Consider the following 18,175-nt stretch of genomic DNA (forward strand, 5'->3'; position numbering starts at 1 on the left):
CCTCTATTGTGATCAGCACTACATTCACGAGGGTGCCAGTTTGAGTTACAACAACATTCAACCTGTATAGCTCCATAAACCTCAAGGCTACAAGGTCTTTTAAGGAAAGGAAAAATAGCTTTAAATCTTAATTGTAAAGATATTGAAAGCCTAGGTTTAAAAAGTCTCCAAGTCCAATCAGATAACCTGATGAGTCTGATCTTTTAATAGACATTTAAAGTCATGGGAAAATGCCCTGTCAAAAAAACAGTGTAAGTATGACTAATGTCCCGAGATTACACAAAGATCCATTATGACACAAAAAATCTGAAATATTCAAATAAGGAAGACTGTTAAGTACTTTAAGTACCAAAAGTGTTATTTTGAAGCGAGTTAGTTACTTCGCAGGAAATTGTTGAAGTTCTTCTTACACAAAATGTGATTTCAGAGGTTGGGTCAGGTCAGCACCTATGATGCAGTGTTCTAATTGATTTTCTGTTGCTTGTAATATCAGATAAATCACAAATTAAAGCATTGCAGTGGTCTGTTATTGAAAACTGGAATGAAATGAGGCAGATTGTGTACAGCCAAAGTAGGTAGAAAAGGGAGTGATCAAGTTCCATTTATTTGGAATCATATTATTAACGTGACCACAGAATCTTAAAACGGAGTCCACTGTTGTCAGGGCCATCTTACAACACTTCCAAATTTTATTTGACTAAAGAAAAAGAATGTGCAATTGTTCATTTTGTTATGTATGCAATGCAGTATGATAAAGAGTAGATTGCAGGGGTTATTTATGCCTGATTTAATCAAAATGTTAATTTGTGCAGCATAGAAATGTATATTGATATTAAGGATGTACGGTTTGGTCAAAAAATCATTTTGTAGTTTATTTTGACACAATATTATTCTGATTTGAATAAGTATGTGATAAACTTTAAATATCTTAATATTACTGTTTACTTATCAGAGCTAAAAGCACATAAAGACATAATAATAAATCATGCTGAAAAAAGATATTTTACACATTTCTCAACTCAATAAAAAAGTCATTTGTTTATTTAATTAAAAAATTATTAAGGAGGTTTTTGATTGGCCTGCAGACAAAGCAAAAAAGTGCTCTTTACCATTGACACATAAAACAATTGTAGAAATGTGCAATATTTTACACATTGCAGCTTTAGAACAATTTTGATTAGAGCAGGCCATTCAGCCCAACAAGCTGGCTGGTCCTATTCACCTAGACCCTCTAACGTAATATTAAGTCAAGATTTGGAGGTCCCTATAGCCATACTCTCTACTACACTGTTTTGTAATTTATTCCATGTATCCATGGTTCTTTATATGAAGAAAAAGTTCCTAATATTTATGTGATATTTACCTTTAACAAGTTTCCAACAGTGTTCCTGTGTTCTTGTTGAAGAGTTTATTTGAAAGTAACAATTGTAATAATGTTTAACACTTTAGTCATATCCCTCTTAATCTCTGTTTGCTTTAACTGAAAAAGTTCAACTTCTTCAGTCTTCCCCTACAGCTCATACCTGTCAGTCCCAGAATCTGTCTAGTTTCTCTGTTCTGGACTTTCTCTAGCTCTACTTTTGTGTTGTTATTTTTTTTGTTTTTAAATTGAGATTGAAATTCTACACAGTAGTCCAGATGAGGATTCCCTAGAACATTATATATAGCTTAAGCATGACCTCCTTTGACTTGTACTATATATGTATATATATATATATATACTGTTGACATTATGGTATATAACATAACGTTCTATTAGCCTTTTTCAGCTGCCTTGAAAGCTTGCATATTGTAATATTTTTACTTAGCCAATAAAAGGTGTAATTTTGCATGACTTCTCACAACATGCAATACTACACCTGAGATTCATTTTGAAACTATAATCTGTTGGCATCAAAGATAATGTATAAAACTTGATCTCAGAAAAGAGTACAGAAAAGAAGTGAATATTCTATATGGGGTGAATTTTTGACTGCAGTCCCATTACTTTTTTTTAGTGAAATATTTTTAATTGTTAAAATCAAAAGGAAATCAACATACCAGACGAAATGCAATAAATATGTGAAATAATCACAAACACACAAGCCCAATGGTACAATTTTAAATCTAGAAGCAAGGCACCTGCATTAGACCTAACCTAGATTAAGGCAGTACATTTAAATCTGAGTCTCCTGTCATATCCAATTAAAACTGGAGCTGAGGGTGAACCTCTGATCAATAAGATGGAGGGGGTAGAGGAATCATGGAGCTTCTGAAGTTAAGTCAGGAAACAACATTCATTTTCACAATGGCCAGATGCAACTGAAAAGTCATTGAGATATTTGACGATGACTGGATCAAGGATTCAAAATCTTCAAAGTCAAGAAGAGTTTGAGTTTGAAATTTCATGCACAAAGAAGTTAATGTCAATACCAAAGTACTTGAACTGGTCAGAAATGGCGATAGACACATTGAAGTAGAAGAGCAGTCATAAGCGTTAAGTGGTAGTAGGGTGGACTTAGGTCAGTTAATTTTATACCATGACATAAATGGAAGGGATTGGAAAAGATCTAAAACATGTGGAAGATGCTTAGGGTCATTCCCAAGATATAGGAGTATGTCATCAGAGTAAAAAGAACTTTTGTGATTTATATTATTTAATCAAATAGGAGCAAGTACTTTAGATGTATGAATGGTCTCAAACAGTGTCTCCACAGTAATGGTAAACTGAAGAGAGAACAGTCCCATCTTGCACAGTAAAAAAAAGAAGATGTGTCTGAATTTGTGAGCAGGACAGCTGAAGGTGCAGAGTACAATGTTTTAATCATGCCTACAAACACAGCACTAAATCCAATCTTGTCCAGGACCTACCAGAGAAATACCCAATTTAGCCAATCAAACACCTTTCAGCATCCTGGAAGTGTTAAACTGCGGTGGAAGATAAAGAGGGTGTTGCATCGATTAGCTAAAGCAGTCTTCTGAGATTATCTGAGGCAAAATGGGAACGCAGGAATCAGGTGGATCAGTTTATAAATAAAAATATTGATGTCTGTGTGCCAGGACTTTAGCAAATAGTTTGATATTTGAATTTATTATGAATAATGGCCTGGAATTCTCACATGGAGCCCTTTGCCTTTTTTAAGTAGGAGAGAGAAGACTGAAGTGTTGAATTGAGTATTCAGCATTTGGAAGAGAGGTAAAGAAAACTCTTCCCAAAAGTCAAAAGTCTGAAATTAACTCTGGCAGACTGCAAATACTGCCTGTGCTTTTCCCTTTTTTCATAGAGCTCAGAACTTACTTCAGCACGTTTACAATAATAGAGGTGCCCAGCTACAATGTCTTCATCTCTGAAAGGTGAGGAAAATTCAGGGAATCTAAGAAACTATGAGCAAATTCAGGAGGAAGACATGTGCACCTAAGAAAACAGATTGAAGTAGTATGTGAGAAAATGTTTATGTATTTGCCTAGGAGTGGTGGCTCTGAGGCTAGGGATCTGCACTGGCAATTGGAAGGTTGCCGGTTTGAATCCCATAAATGCCAAAAGGGACTCTGCTCTGTTGGGTCCTTGAGCAAGGCTCTTAACCTGCAATTGCTCCTTCCTGGGTATAACGTTAATCTACATCCATCCCTGCATGTAGGCCCTCCAGTCTGCAGGGAAATACGTGGGGGCTGGTGGCAGAATTGGCACTCCAGCCACCATAAAAAACTTCACACTATTCCACTCCATCTGAACTAGTGTGGTACTAAGGTGTCTTCCATTGCATGACTGCACTCGGGTCCTAATCTGGATCCTGAGTTGGTTTGCCGTGTTGTGGGTGCGGCAATGCACTGTATCAGCGCGTGCTCCTAACCTCCTCCTCCTCCTTAGGGTCATTAGTATTTGCACCAGACTCCATCCTGATAGGGGAGATCATATAAAATGACTCTTTACAATGGAGATAAAGTGCCAAGAGCTTATTGGTCTTCGTCCCTGAGATATAATAATGAATCCTAGTGTGTTAGCTCTTCCCATTGCAAGAGGTGTCCATTTATTTCAGCCCTAACAGCTGGTTGTGATGGTCTGGGTTGGCTACACACTCCTTGAGACACTTCTAGGAGCCGCTTGAACCCAGAACTGTTAATAACATACCGAAAGATGAACCCCAGTAGGTGAGGATACACACAGTCAAGAGTTGGTGTAAGTGAGCAGATGCTTTTATTTCCAATATATAAAATGCTAAGGGTTCAAAATCCTAATGTGCAAAATTAGTGCACTGTCTCTTAATAAATAAATAAATAATCCAGAATAAAAGCAAGTAAAAAGTGAACATCATGGAGGTTAAAAAGTTCATAATCGAACAATTAATATTCAATTAAAACTAAGGTTAAAATCAAGGGCAGAAAAATATTCCTTAAAACACAGTCTGAACCACAGTGCTCCCTCACTAAAACTGACATCTGCTCTGCTTATCCCAGATGAGACCCTGCAGCACAAGGGGACATCCTCCCAACAGGCACAGTCAACCGTTAAATCTTACTTTGCATCCCCTACTGCCAGTCCCTCTGTGTTCTGCAGGGCGTCATGCTGAGCCTTGCTCCTACTCATGCTGTCATTCCCTCTACGTGTGCAGAAACATTCATGAGCGAATGGTCACTCCAGCTCTCCAGAGGTGCTCAAACAGAGTGACCTTTACCCCTCAAGTGCTGGGCAAAATGCTACTCTTGGGATCACTTCCAACATCCTGCCTTCACTGCTGTAGCATAGGCTTCTCTGTGATCCTGACTTTTCTTACTTTTATTTTTGTTTTTAACCTCTGATCACTTGATTTATTTCTTTTATTGTTCTAATCATTCTCTTTGTTTCTTTCTTTCCCTCATGCTACAACTTCTTTTTAAACTATTGTGGAACACAGGTGTGGCAATCATGACTCCGGTGGTAACAAGGAAACAGGTCAATCCTGCACACTACCTACACCCCTTCCAAAACTATGAGCATGCTGATCAGTTATTCATTTAAAATGGAGATGCCCCATTCAAATCCATGATTTATGTCTAGAAAATGAGGATGAAACCTCTCCAAAGCTGAAAGCCAAGAGTCAAGTTTTGCTATCTTTTAATTTTTCCAGTGGTTAAGATGTTATGGAACAGAGACAAAGTCACGGGATCAGCCCTTAGTAACCTCTCAGAGGATTTCTAAATACTCCACAGACCCTGAAGTTATCTCCAAAAGTTCCTTTCACAAAATTGTTTGTTACAGTCGATTCCGGTTAATCGGACCACATCAGGACGCGATCATTTTGGTCCTACCGGTAATAACCGGCTGGTCAGATTACACAAACATGCCCTATACATGTGCAACCAAGACGGGACGTGCTATAAGTAACATATTAAAATGTAATTATGACTTTAATTGTGCTGCACACGCGTATGGCAAACGTACAAACAAGAACTACGTACATGTACATGTACGGTTGCGTACAGCTTTACAACTATTGAAAAAGAAATCTACAAATTCTTCAAAACGATCTACATGATACTCAGCATGCGAAGCACAATCAAAAAGGTTAAATTACCAAATTCCAGTCAACGTTTGAAGAACTTGTCTAGTGTGATCTGACGCATTCTGTTGACGCACTGCACTTGAACAAAATCACCGCAAACATCTAACGCATCAATGGCACTGCCTTCATTTCCCTCCTGCATGAAATAGCGGCGCAAAGTTTCAATGCATTTCCTGGCATCCTGCGTTGTCTCTTGCACTAACTCATTATGGTCATCATCATCACTTTCCTGGTCTTCCGATGCTGCTATGTGTTTTGCTGCACTTCGAGCAACAATTGAAGCATTGTAATCTTCATTTTTATTGTAGCAGTGAAGCTCGTTGTCGATAGATAAAAATTCTTCATAATTTTCGACCTGTTGAAGTTCCACATTTTCATCATTCTTTTCACTCTTAATCGGCATGTCCACATCCATCTGCAAGACCAAATGCCTAAAGCCGCTGTGAGAAAAACAGTTCTGAATTGTCTCACTGCTAATTTTTCGCCAGCTATCGGCCACAAATATAACTGCTTGTAAAATGTTGACCTTCGCACTGACTTCTGTTGCTGTTGACGATGAGGTCAGCAAATTTTCTTCAATTGCTTCAAGGACGTAATTAACCAACCTTGCACGATAAAAGATCTTCAAATTTTTGATGATGCCCATTTCCATTGGCTGCACCAAAGCTGTGGTCCTGGGAGGTAGAAATTCCAGTTGGATGATTTTCAAGCAATCTAAACGAGGATTTGCTGCACAATTGTCGAGAAGGAGCAACACTTTTCTCGACTGGTGTTGTAGCTCTCTGTCCCAATCCTTCAGCTATTCTTTAAAAAGTTCAGAGGTCATCCACGCATTTCTGTTCGCACGATACACAACTGGTAAACTATCCATGGAAAGTCCCTTAAAGCAATGAGGCTTGGCACTTTTTCCTATAACCAACAGCTTCCTCTTGTCCGTTCCTGACATGTTTGAGCAGCACAAGACAGTAACGCGATCCATTGCTTTTTTGGAGCCAGAGAGTGCAAATGATTGTAACTTAAGGAGCCGTCCGTTGTGGCACAATAATACAGCCCGGTTTCATCGGCATTGTAGATGTCATTTGCTTGGAATTTTTCGTGAATCTCAGGAAGTTTTGTTGATTTCCATTTTTCAGCACCTGCACCATGAGCACTTTCTTTCTTGCCATGTGCTTTCTTGAATTTTATGTCATGTCTAGATTTCCATAGAGACAACCAACCGTCCGTAGCTTTGAAATCATCGTGGCCCAGCTTTTTAGCGAGTTCTTCTGCTTTGCACTTTAACATTGGGCTGCTTACTTGCACACCTCGTTCAGTAACTATGGCAAACCATCCATTAAGGGCCTCATCGACGTCTGGATCCTTGCCTTCACGCTTCCGTTTTTGAGAAGTTCCTCGTCGTCTTTCACATTGTGCCCATTCTTCTCGCAGCTCATTCTTTTGTTTTAACAAGCGTGAAATTGTAGTCTTTGCCAAGCCGGTAATTTCAACCAACTGACGCTGACTAGTGTTTGGTGGTTGTTGCCTGATCTGATCCAGGAAATCAATTTTTTCAGCTAACGTCAAGTCCCGCCGTAGCATTTTGGCAGGGGAGACAACACACGCACAGTTCACAGACTAAAAGAGTTCTGATGAAATCTTGGTGTAACTGGGTAAAGATGTGGAGGTCAGGAGAGCCACAAAATGCTCGCCATTCAAAGCTTCGGCACTAAAAGCGCCCAGTTTGACTTTCTTGAAGCAAAAGCGAAAATTTAAATCCTGATTGACAGAAAGGAATTCCTTGCACGGACACACTTGTTTATGCTCGACTTCATGTCGCCGGCTACTGGGCACTCCGTTTTAGGAAAGAAAGGGCAGGCATGTTCACCCCCATTAGTTTGCACTTGGTACAAATTTTCTGACTTCCTGACCTTTGATAAAAGCATAAATTCTTCTGGGGAGCCAAGGGATCCTCCTGATGTCGCTGACCCACTTTACATTCGTTTTCCGTGGGTGACTTGTGGCTTCTTTTTCTTATTCTCTGTCACATTCTTTGGTCTGATTAAACGGAATTTTGGTCCAAATAAGCGAACAATATTAGGCTTATGTAATATGATCTGTTTCAGTTCTTTCTTTCAGGATTCGGTCCGATTAAGCGGCTGGTTCGATTAACCGGTGGTCCCAATTATCTCCATCTGCTGACACAGGATTACAAGTTAGGATAACGAAATTTAAGAAGAATGTGGTTACGGTCTTATATTTGGGAGGCTAGATGACAAGACCAAAGCTTGAGAAATTAATTTCAGAATCAATTCATAATTGGGATTCACAGCATGGAGAGAAGAATGAGTATTATCTAGAAGATGGATTTGAATTGAATTTAGCTTGTTAAGTTTGACTTGATTGTATGGGATATTACATGCTTTAAATAAATTCAATTAAAGTTAAAAAAAGAAGATGGATTTAAATACAAAAGGTATTTACTAAGCAACTCCACTGGAGGAAGGATCTTATCAATTAATGAATCCTAAACCATACTTTAATTGATGCCTATACATATGTCGGTGCCATGAAAACTGAGTAGCAGTGTGTCTAAATCAGGTAGAAAAGGAGATTGATATAGAGTCGTCTTCTTCTTCTTCTTCTTCTTCTTTTCGGCTGCTCCAGTTAGGGGTTGCCACAGCAGATCATCTTGTTCTATATCTTTCTGTCCTCTGCATCTTGTTCTTTAACACCCATCACCTGCATGTCCTCTCTCACCATATCCACAAACCTTCTCTTAGACCTTCCTCTTTTTCTCTTGCCTGGCAGCTCTATCCTTAACATCCTTCTCTCATTCAGCATCTCTCCTCTGAACATTTGTCCAAACCAATGCAATCTCGCCTCTCTGACTTTGTCTGTCAACCGTACATTAGAGCTGACCCTCTAATGTACTCATTTCTAATCATATTCATCCTCATCACACCCAGTGCAAATCTTAGCATCTTTAACTCTGCCACCTCTAGCTCTGTCTCCTGCTTTCTGGTCAGTGCCACCATCTACAACCCATATAACATAACTGGTCTCACTAACGTCCTGTCGACCTTCCCTTTCACTTTTGCTGATACCTGTGTGTCACGAATCACTCCTGACACTCTTCTCCACCTATTACACCCTGTCTGCACTCTCTTCTTCACCTCTCTTCCACACTCCCCATTACTCTGTACTGTTGATCCCAAATATTTAAACTCATCCACCTTCGCCAACTCTACTCCTTGCATCCTCACCATTCCACTGACCTCCCTCTCATTTACACACATGTATTCTGTCTTGTTCCTACTGTCCTTCATTCTTCTACTCTCTAGAGCATATCTCCACCTATCTCTTCTATCGCTACAGATCACAATGTCATCAGCAAACATCAAAGTCCACGGGGACTCCTGTCTAATCTCGTCTGTCAACCTGTCCATCAAAATTGCAAATAAGAAAGGGCTCAGAGCCAATCCCTGATATAATCCCACCTCCAACTTGAAAGCATCCGTCACTCCTACTACAGACATCTTCACCATTACACTTCCCTCGTACTTATCCTGTACAACTCTCATGTACTTCTCTGTTACTCCCAACATCTTCATACAATACCACAGCTCCTCTCGTGGCCCCCTGTAATATGCTTTCTCCAGGTCCACAAAGACACAATGTAACTACTTCTGGCCTTCTCTATGCTTCTCCATCACCACCCTCAGAGCAAACATCATATCTGTGGTGCCCTTGGCATGAAACCATACTGCTGCTCACTAATCATCACCTCACTTCTTAACCGAGCATCCACTACTCTTTCCCATAACTTCATGCTGTGGCTCATCAATTTTATCCCCCTGTAGTTACTACAGTCCTGCACATCCCCCTTATTCTTAAATATAGGTACCAGTACACTTCTTCTCCACTCCTCAGACATCCTCTCACTTTCCAAGATTCCACTAAACAATCTGGTTTAAAACTCCACTGCCATCCCTCCTAAGCACCTTCATGCTTCCATATTATGTCATCTGGACCAACGGCTTTTACATTTTTCATCCTCTTCATAGCTATCCTTACTTCCTCCTTGCTAATCCGATGCACTTCCGGATTTACTATCTCCACATCATCCAACCTCTTCTCTCTCTCGTTCTCTTCATTCATAAGCCTCTCAAAGTACTCTTTCCATCTGCTCAACACACTCTCCTCGCTTGTGAGTATGTTTCCATCTTTATCCTTTATTACCCTAACCTGCTGCACATCTTTCCCAGCTCAGTCCTTTAGTCTAGCCAATCGGTACAGGTCCTTTTCTCCCTCCTTAGTGTCCAACCTCTCAAACAACTCACCATACGCCTTTTCTTTAGCCTTCGCCACCTTTCTCTTCACCTTGTGCCTTATCTCCTTGTACTCTTGTCTACTTTCTGCATCTCTCTGACCATCCTACTTCTTTGTCATCCTCTTCCTCTGTATACTCTCCTGTACTTCCCCATTCCACCACCAGGTTTCCTTTTCCTCCTTCCTCTGTCCAGATGTCACGCCAAGCACCCTTCTTGCTGTCACCCTTACTGCATCTGCTGTAGTTTCCCAGCTGTCTGGTAACTCTTCACTGCCACACAGTGCCTGTCTTACCTCCTCCCTAAATTCAACCTTGCAGTCTTCCTTTTTCAACCATTTGATCATTGGCTCTGCCCTCACTGTCATCCTCTTATTGAACTCCAACATCATCCTACAGACCACCATCCTACGCTGGCTGCTTAACTACACTTTCCCTTGCCACCACTTTGCAGTCTTCAATCTCCTTCAGATTGACTCTTCTGCATAGGATATAATCTACCTGTGCATTTTCCTCCACTCTTGTACGTAACCCTATGTCCCTCCCCCTTCTTAAAATATGCATTCACTACAGCCATGTCCATCCTTTTGGCAAAATCCACTATTCTCTGACTTTCTTCATTACTCTCCTTGACAACATTCCTACCCATCACCTCCTCGTCTCCTCTGTTCCCTTCACCAACATGTCCATTGAAATCTGCTCCAATCACCACTTTCTGTTCATTAGTTACACTGTTTATCACTTTATCCAACTCACTCCAAAAATATTCTTTCTTATCCATTGCACACCAAACTTGTGGGGGAAATGCACTAACAACATTCCTCATCACACCACCAATTTCCAGCTTCATAATCATCACTCTGTCTGACACTCTTCACCTACAAAACAGTGCACAAATTCTTATAGTTTTCTGTCCTCTCAGCTCTGCACATAGATATAAAAAATTGCTGTTTTTCATTATCCCTGATGAGTTAAACTTCATATATAAACTTTTCCTAATGAGGGTAAATGTGTACTCAACATTTTATGATAGGAACCAATGAAGAAACAGTGACTTGATCTGTTCTGGCACTGACTAATATCAACAACAACATTTTTTTCCTATAGCACATTTTCAGACAAACGATGTAGCTCAAAGTGTTTTACAACATTCTAAAGAAGTGCAAAGAAAAACAAATTATATTTAGATAATAATAATGAATAAATAATATATAAGAGATAAATAATGGACACTTACATAAGAAAGATATATAATTAAGAGAAGTAAAGTCCTTAAATATAGAATTGTTTTTTTAGAATTCTAATTCTAAAAAGATAAGCTCAGATGGCCAGAAAACCCTCGACCAGGCTTTAAAGGGAAAGTTAAGTATATTGTCTTCCTCTGAATTTTCACTGAGGCCTACAATTTGTATATTTGTTCTGCATCCAAGGCCTGCCTTCCTTTAAGAGCAATGATCTATCTGTGTAAGGATCCAATTTTATCTCTGTGTTCTAGACACAGAGTGTACAGATTGCAATTAGTTTTTAATCTGGAATTCCTTAGACTTGAACACAGTAAAGTATGTTTCCATATTGGCAATCAAGACGTCTGCTTATTCCATCCATCCATCCGTCCATCCTCATCCGCTTATCCAGGGTCGGGTCGCGGGGGCAGCAGCTTAAGCAGAGAGGCCCAGACTTCCCCCTCCCCGGCCACTTCTTCCAGCTTTTCCAAGAGAATCCCAAGTCGTTCCCAGGCCAGCCGGGAGACATAGTCCCTCCAGTGTGTCCTGGGTCTTCCCCGGGGCCTCCTCCCGGTTGGACGTGCCCAGAACACCTCACCAGGGAGGTGTCCAGGAAGCATTCTGATTAGATGCCCAAGCCACCTTATCTGACTCCTCTCGATGCGTAGGAGTAGCGGCTCTACTCTGAGCCCCTCCCGGATGACTGAGCTTCTCACCCTATCTTTAAGGGAAAACCCAGATATTCCATTGGGAGATTTTTCATCAGTTGCCAGTATGAAGCATTGGATTCCCTTGCGTCCAGAACAGACCTCAAGAGCATCTTGTACACCAGTCAGATAAAGCAAAATGTTTTATCCCTTCAATTGTTGGTGTATAATACTGGACAGGTTGAAATGTGTGGGATTGACAGAACACTAACACTAAGCCATCGCCAATAAAATGTCACATAACCTAGATCATTTATTGTTGTAATTTGTATTAATAGTGAATATTCTGGTAGAGTTGCAAAATTCACAAATGATAATGAAATTAGAGGGAGAGCAGATACTGAAGAGGCAGCAAAAATAATACAAACCACCTGGACAATCTTCAAAACTGGATGAACACTTGGAAAAGGAAGTTTTATATAAAAAAAACCTGCAAAGTCCTACATGAAATGATTAAAGGTTTATCTAAGCAATGTGCAGAAGCAATTAAAAAGTTAATAAAATGTTAGATTTTATTATAAAAACATTTGAATATTAATCAAAAGGTGTTATGTTTAGACAATATTACTAGTGATACTACATCTGGAATCCAGTGTGCAGTTCTGTTAACCACTACAAAAAAGACACAGCAGAATTTTAAGTAATGCACAGGAAAGCAACCAAATGTATCCCATGTCTGAAGGACATATCCTATTTTGGTAGGTTCAGGTAATTAAACTGTTTTTATCTCAAGCAGAGAAGGACCTCAAAGGCAGTGATAAGGTGAATTCAGCAGAATTCTTTCAAGTAAATATCAAATTGCATACTTGGAGGACACTGGTGGAAGTTAAATTAAGGAGAAGTGTATTGAAGACTAAATCCAGAAAGCATGTCTTAACACAAACAGTTCTGGGAATCTGTAACAAATTAATGAGTCATGTGCTGAAGCAAAAACCTTGGGAATTTTTTAAAAATATCTGGATGAGGTATTGCTATAGCTTAGCTATTAGTTCAACAAAAGAGCTTGATAAATGGAATACTGTGTTCTCATTTGTCAAACTTGTTATGTTCTTCTATCTGTTCTGGTAAGTGTATTCTAAATATAAGCATGGGCTCCTTTTTTGGTCTGATCAGTGTTTCTCTTTCAGGTTCACAAATGTTGCAGTGTGTACCATATATATAAATTGCTGCTTTTTGTAGTTTAGTACATGTACATGGCTGGATCCCAATTTTTATAGAATCTAATTCAATTAATTGAGGTAGACACTGCAGTAACCTGCAACATGCAGCCATGTTTTTGAAAAATAATGCTGCCAGCACTACTATTTATTCTTACTTATTGAGAAGTAAAATTTAATATAGAAACTGAACATTTATTTTCAGTGGCATATGAATCTATGGCCAGTTCCCCATACCCACAGAGTGCTGTAACCACCTATTACCACCTATAACCTATTGCATCAAATACCATGCTGAGGGCAAGTATAAACAGAAAAGGAATAAAAACCCTGATCCACTTCCATCAGTTTTTGGTGATGATTTTAATGAGAGCAATTTACAATGCCATATCACTTTCAGAACTCTGATTCCAAGTTTTCATGAATATTATACTGATCTAAGTGCACCAAAATTTGCAAGAAAACTGACCTCATGAAACCAACAAGTAAAAATGTTAAATTTCAAGTAAGTTAATACTGAGCAATCTGAAAAGAATCAATATTTGGTTTTTAAAGACTATCTTCAAAATTGCCAGTTTAAGACCAATAAATGAGGACAGTGCCAAAGAATGGGGATACATGAAACTGGCCAGGCTATTAAACCTCAGCAAACAAACTCTGATGTTCAAACCTCTGAATAAAGTCAGACACTTTCAGATATTCTGAATTTTTGGCAGTAGCAACCATGAATGGATGTGAAATGCCTCAAGAGGTTTTATTTGCACAAGCATAGGCAAGGATAACTTATTTTGGGGAATGGAATTTTAGGCTATAAAATTTGCTAGCTGAATAGTTCAAAAACATAGTTGAGCAGCTTATAGCATTATGGCACTAGATGAATTGTGAACTGCAATACTGAGAGACAAACATCTAAAATCAGGTTAGAAAGGCCATCCAAGGAGCAACTAGAAGTAATATCTATTCAGGAAATGAAGATAAAGAGCGAAAGTGGCTTTACATTGGAAACAAGTAACCTATTTCTTGAATGAATTATCATCAATAGGGTTAACTATAAATAAATATGTGAGAATACAATTTGTACATTTTAAGAGAATGAGTAAAATCAAAGCTTGGGAGTGTTATAATGTGCTAAATACTGACTAAGCTACTCTTACAAAAATTACTGCCGTCCTTGCTGTCTCAAAGATTTGAACATCCCATACCTCTCTTTCAGTTGTTACTCAACTTTCATTGATCTCCAAGTTTGCCAACTTAATTACAGAAGGGATTATTCCACTCCACATTAGGAGCTAGAATAGGGATAAAAGTAGGAGAAATGGAGTATGTATGTAAAGGTTTATTGAGAATTATATCACATCTGGTCAAAGGTACATTCCCTTTTAGGTTTAAGTTATGTGTGGGATTATTAAATAAGACTAGGCTACTTTCCTCATAGCTCACAATAATTATTTAACCACACTTCATGTTAATGAGTGATTCTGTATACAGTATGATAAGGGTAACATTTTGATTGGAAAATATTCTCTGTGTAAATTTCCAATATAATAAAAATACACTATACAAAAGTAAACTACTTATAGTCACATTTTCCAAAGATTGAGTGTACAATCAAAATGTTTTCTTTTTTCATTGCTTTTCCTTTCCACTTTACAGATACCTGGCCAATCCCGTCAGAACCTCATCAGTCAACCAGGTGTTGTTCCCCACCATTTCCAAAGTCCATCACCGACTATTGGAAGTAATTCTCCACTTCCTCAACATGTGCACCTACATAATCAGTCAATGCAATGTCAGCCTCAAGCTGTAGGCGAGGCTGTAACTATGACTGCTCTGGCCCAACAGCAAAGGGATGGGAAACTGCTAGAGGTCATAGAGCGTAAACGTTGCCTCTGCAAAGAGATCAAAGCTCATCGGCGGCCTGAGCGAAGCCTCTGCAAGCAGGACAGCATGCCAATACTTCCCAGCTGGCGCAAGAATACAGAGACAAGAAAGACTGGCACACCTCCTTGTCGTAGGCAGCAGACCGTGCTTTGGGACACTGCCATTTAAGTTGGGCTCTGCAAAGAGAAGGTGGTGGTAATGATAGGTGGTGGGGGACTGTTCGAGCCATGTTATGAACCTTTCATAATTGTACAAGCCTAATACCAGGAGTATGTGAGTGGGTGAGTATTTTTCTTTTGGAAATGTGGACAAACCCCCGAAAAGGACAACTTAGAAATACTTTTGTCAGCTTGTAGTGATGCAGAATAACTACAAAATCAAGCTGCCAAGGGGTATTCAATTCATGTTGTGTTGGCCATATACAGGAATTGAACAGAATACTCATTGTAGCATAGGTCGCTCACCATAGAGCCCCTGTACAGACAAACATCCCTTCAATGGAGGTTTCACAGTATTTGTTTTTAGTAGAATCAATTAGACATTGCTATCTGCAGTGCACAGACCTTGTGTTTAATCTTGCATTTTAACAAATAACAAAAGCCAAGGTCTCATCAAAAAGACCCTTTCAACTGATCAGAAAAGACACATAGTCACTTAAATGGCAAAAGAGTGTACAAGTACTGCTGCTCCAACAACTGCACACTAATGCCTGTGAGCCAGAGAAACATGTAAGACTTAAGAATGACTCTTTATTTTATGCTCTTTTACAACTATAAGTGGAAAGTGTAGGAGGCCTACAGATGCTACGTATTTGCAGTTGCACTGTCACAACACAACATATTAAAAATAAAAACCAATTGATGAGACCTTTGTTTTCCCATATGCATATACAGTACACATGACAAAACAGTGTCACACTACCTTAGCCAAAAAGACAGATGTCAATGCTAATGTCCATAGTAGAAAGGAAAAAAATACAAATGCACCCAAATTTTTTGAGTCTTTTTTTATAGAAGGCACTTCTGTGTAGGTGGTTTGGATATCACACAACATTGTATAATTACTTTGCTCACCAAGTTTACAGTTTTTATTGGCAAAATGAATAGTTCTATTAGAGGTCAAGTCAAAGACCCTTTGAAAAATTTGTGGTGTAGGAAACTTTAAGGTGTAGGAAAACTCTCCTAAGTCATTTCAAGTCAAAGATATGCCAGTGCTTCACTCTTATGGTAGCAGGTAAACAAGTAAAAGCCAAGAAGTTTGCACCTCTGTTCTATGCCAAAGGAAAGCTTTCATGTGCAAACTATCTAGATAAATTAACACCATGAAAATTATATAGATGTAAAGTTAGCTTGTTTCTGCTATTCCACACAGGAATATCCTCTCTGCTGAAGAGTCAAAGCTCATTTCTCTTTATTCTCACACAATGAGTGGTTTGCTGTGAAAAACAAGGGAGTGAAAAGCATCTTCTGTAGGGAGGTGCCTATTCATTGACTGAAATACTTATAATAGTGAAGCACTGAACTACTGGAGTGTTTTGTTTTCCTTTTTACTATTTGTACCTCTGAGGGGTGCAGTGCTATTGTGAAAGTGGGTGCCTTTTGACCAGAAAGTATTACAAATGCAATATACTTCTGTCTGTATTGGCCTTGTGCGATTTACCTGAATTGCTGGAAAGAAGTTTGTTTACAGAATAGCAGTCTCTAAGCAATTGGAAATTGTTTGCTTTATTTCAGTATTAGAGCAGCAATACCCAGAAAAAGAAAATATGTAATTTAGAAACAGATGTTTTCTATATCTAATTTAAAAAATATATTTATTATCATATATTTTGTTAATCTTATTTATTATTTCTATTTATTACTTGGTTAAATTTAAAGGATAGGCTACCAAGCTGGTAAGATATGACCCTAATATCCTTTTGACAGGTACCATTTTCAGAAGCTAAACAAAAACAAAAAAGGCATAGTAGTCTTTATCTATCTAGTGTTGGACAAGCTTGCTTTTTCTTTTCAATTAAACAATAAGCACAAAAGTAATTTCAAGGTTTTAAAAGCTTGATGACATACTGTAAAAGAAAACACTGGAAAAAAGATGACCTTTGCAACTTGAGTATCTGTAAATACAGCTGTACTGCTGCTCTGGCTGGTAGCACTTCAGAGATGTGGTGTTGCTATCTAAGTAGTGTGTGCTGAGCTGTCGATTCACCTGGTCAGGTGCACTGTGGCAATGGGAACAGATGTGCTTTTACTTGAACATTTTAGGCCACTATGGTTCTCTTCACACTGGATTCCTTTTCATTGAAACATTCCATGAATTTAGTTTGTTCAATGTAAGTTTATACATTTTTTTTGATTCAGTTATGTCTTTACTGAGGATTATAAAGAAATTAGTTCAAGGGTCTGCATCACTTTACATTATGCGTCTGTAATTACAGTGATCTTGTATAGCAAATTGTCATATATCAGTACAAAATAACCATACATTCTTGCAGTATGCTTATTGTGTACACTGCACTACATCCTGATTTTTTCAGTTTTTATTCCAAACGTTTGTAAAGAATTGTGGTCTTAAATTTGTTGTTCCCTCCTTTAAGGATATTATGTGTACCGCACCAATGCAGAATTATAAAGTGGGTTTACGACAAAATATCAAGCATGGAAATACGAAGAACACTTCAATTAAGAGCACTTAACTCTGAAGTGTAAACACATTATTTTTCTGACAAATATGCAATCTTAAAACTGTATCATAGTGTCCGTTTACATTATCCTTATATATCTGTTTACAATTGTACATGTTAATGGGGCTTTTCCACATTATTTTAAACTTTCATTAAAATATAATGGAGAATATGCCACGATTGTTAAAGAAAGAAAAACTGTGGTAGTGTATTTTACCTTAAATACAGTTCTATAGGAGATATTCATAGCAGTTTAGGAATGTATTAGATGTTTAAAATGGACAGTTTGGATGCATAATCCATTGTAATGATAAATCTTTGAGTGCATATTCACATTTCCTACTGTTTAAATTGACCTTTACATTTTTCACCCTGAATGGCTCGACTATCAATTGAAATTAATTCCTTTTTACTATTACTGTTGCCTGGCCTTCACATCTGTCTGTATAGATTTTGCATGTTCTTCTCGTTTCAATAAGTGTTTTTCATTCAAGGTCTTCAGCTTTCTCCCCACATCCCAGAGAGGTGGAAGTTTTGTTAATTGAACACTTTATATTTGACTACTCTAATGAACATGATGGCTTGATTACTACCTTGCACCCAGGGTTGCTGGGATGTGCTCTAGCCTACCCATTAACATGAATTGGATTAAGCAGGTTCAAGAATGAGATGTAATAAGAAATTGTTAACCATGCCCAAGAT

The 18,175-nt window shown here is 38.5% G+C and overlaps 1 protein-coding gene across 1 annotated transcript in view; it reads left to right on the plus strand.

Moving 5' to 3' along the window:
- The window catches only part of LOC120525117 (neuronal tyrosine-phosphorylated phosphoinositide-3-kinase adapter 1), a 249,298-nt gene extending 232,700 nt beyond the window's left edge, over positions 1 to 16,598 (plus strand). Inside the window, exon 7 of the mRNA XM_039747142.1 lies at positions 14,566 to 16,598. Within this exon, the coding sequence (XP_039603076.1) occupies positions 14,566 to 14,961 (396 nt within the window). The 3' untranslated portion in view covers positions 14,962 to 16,598. The remainder of the gene's footprint in view (positions 1 to 14,565) is intronic.
- The last annotated feature ends 1,577 nt before the right edge of the window (positions 16,599 to 18,175 follow it).

This window comes from Polypterus senegalus, chromosome 3 (assembly GCF_016835505.1).
Source record: "Polypterus senegalus isolate Bchr_013 chromosome 3, ASM1683550v1, whole genome shotgun sequence".
In the NCBI taxonomy this organism is placed as follows: Eukaryota; Metazoa; Chordata; class Cladistia; order Polypteriformes; family Polypteridae; genus Polypterus; species Polypterus senegalus.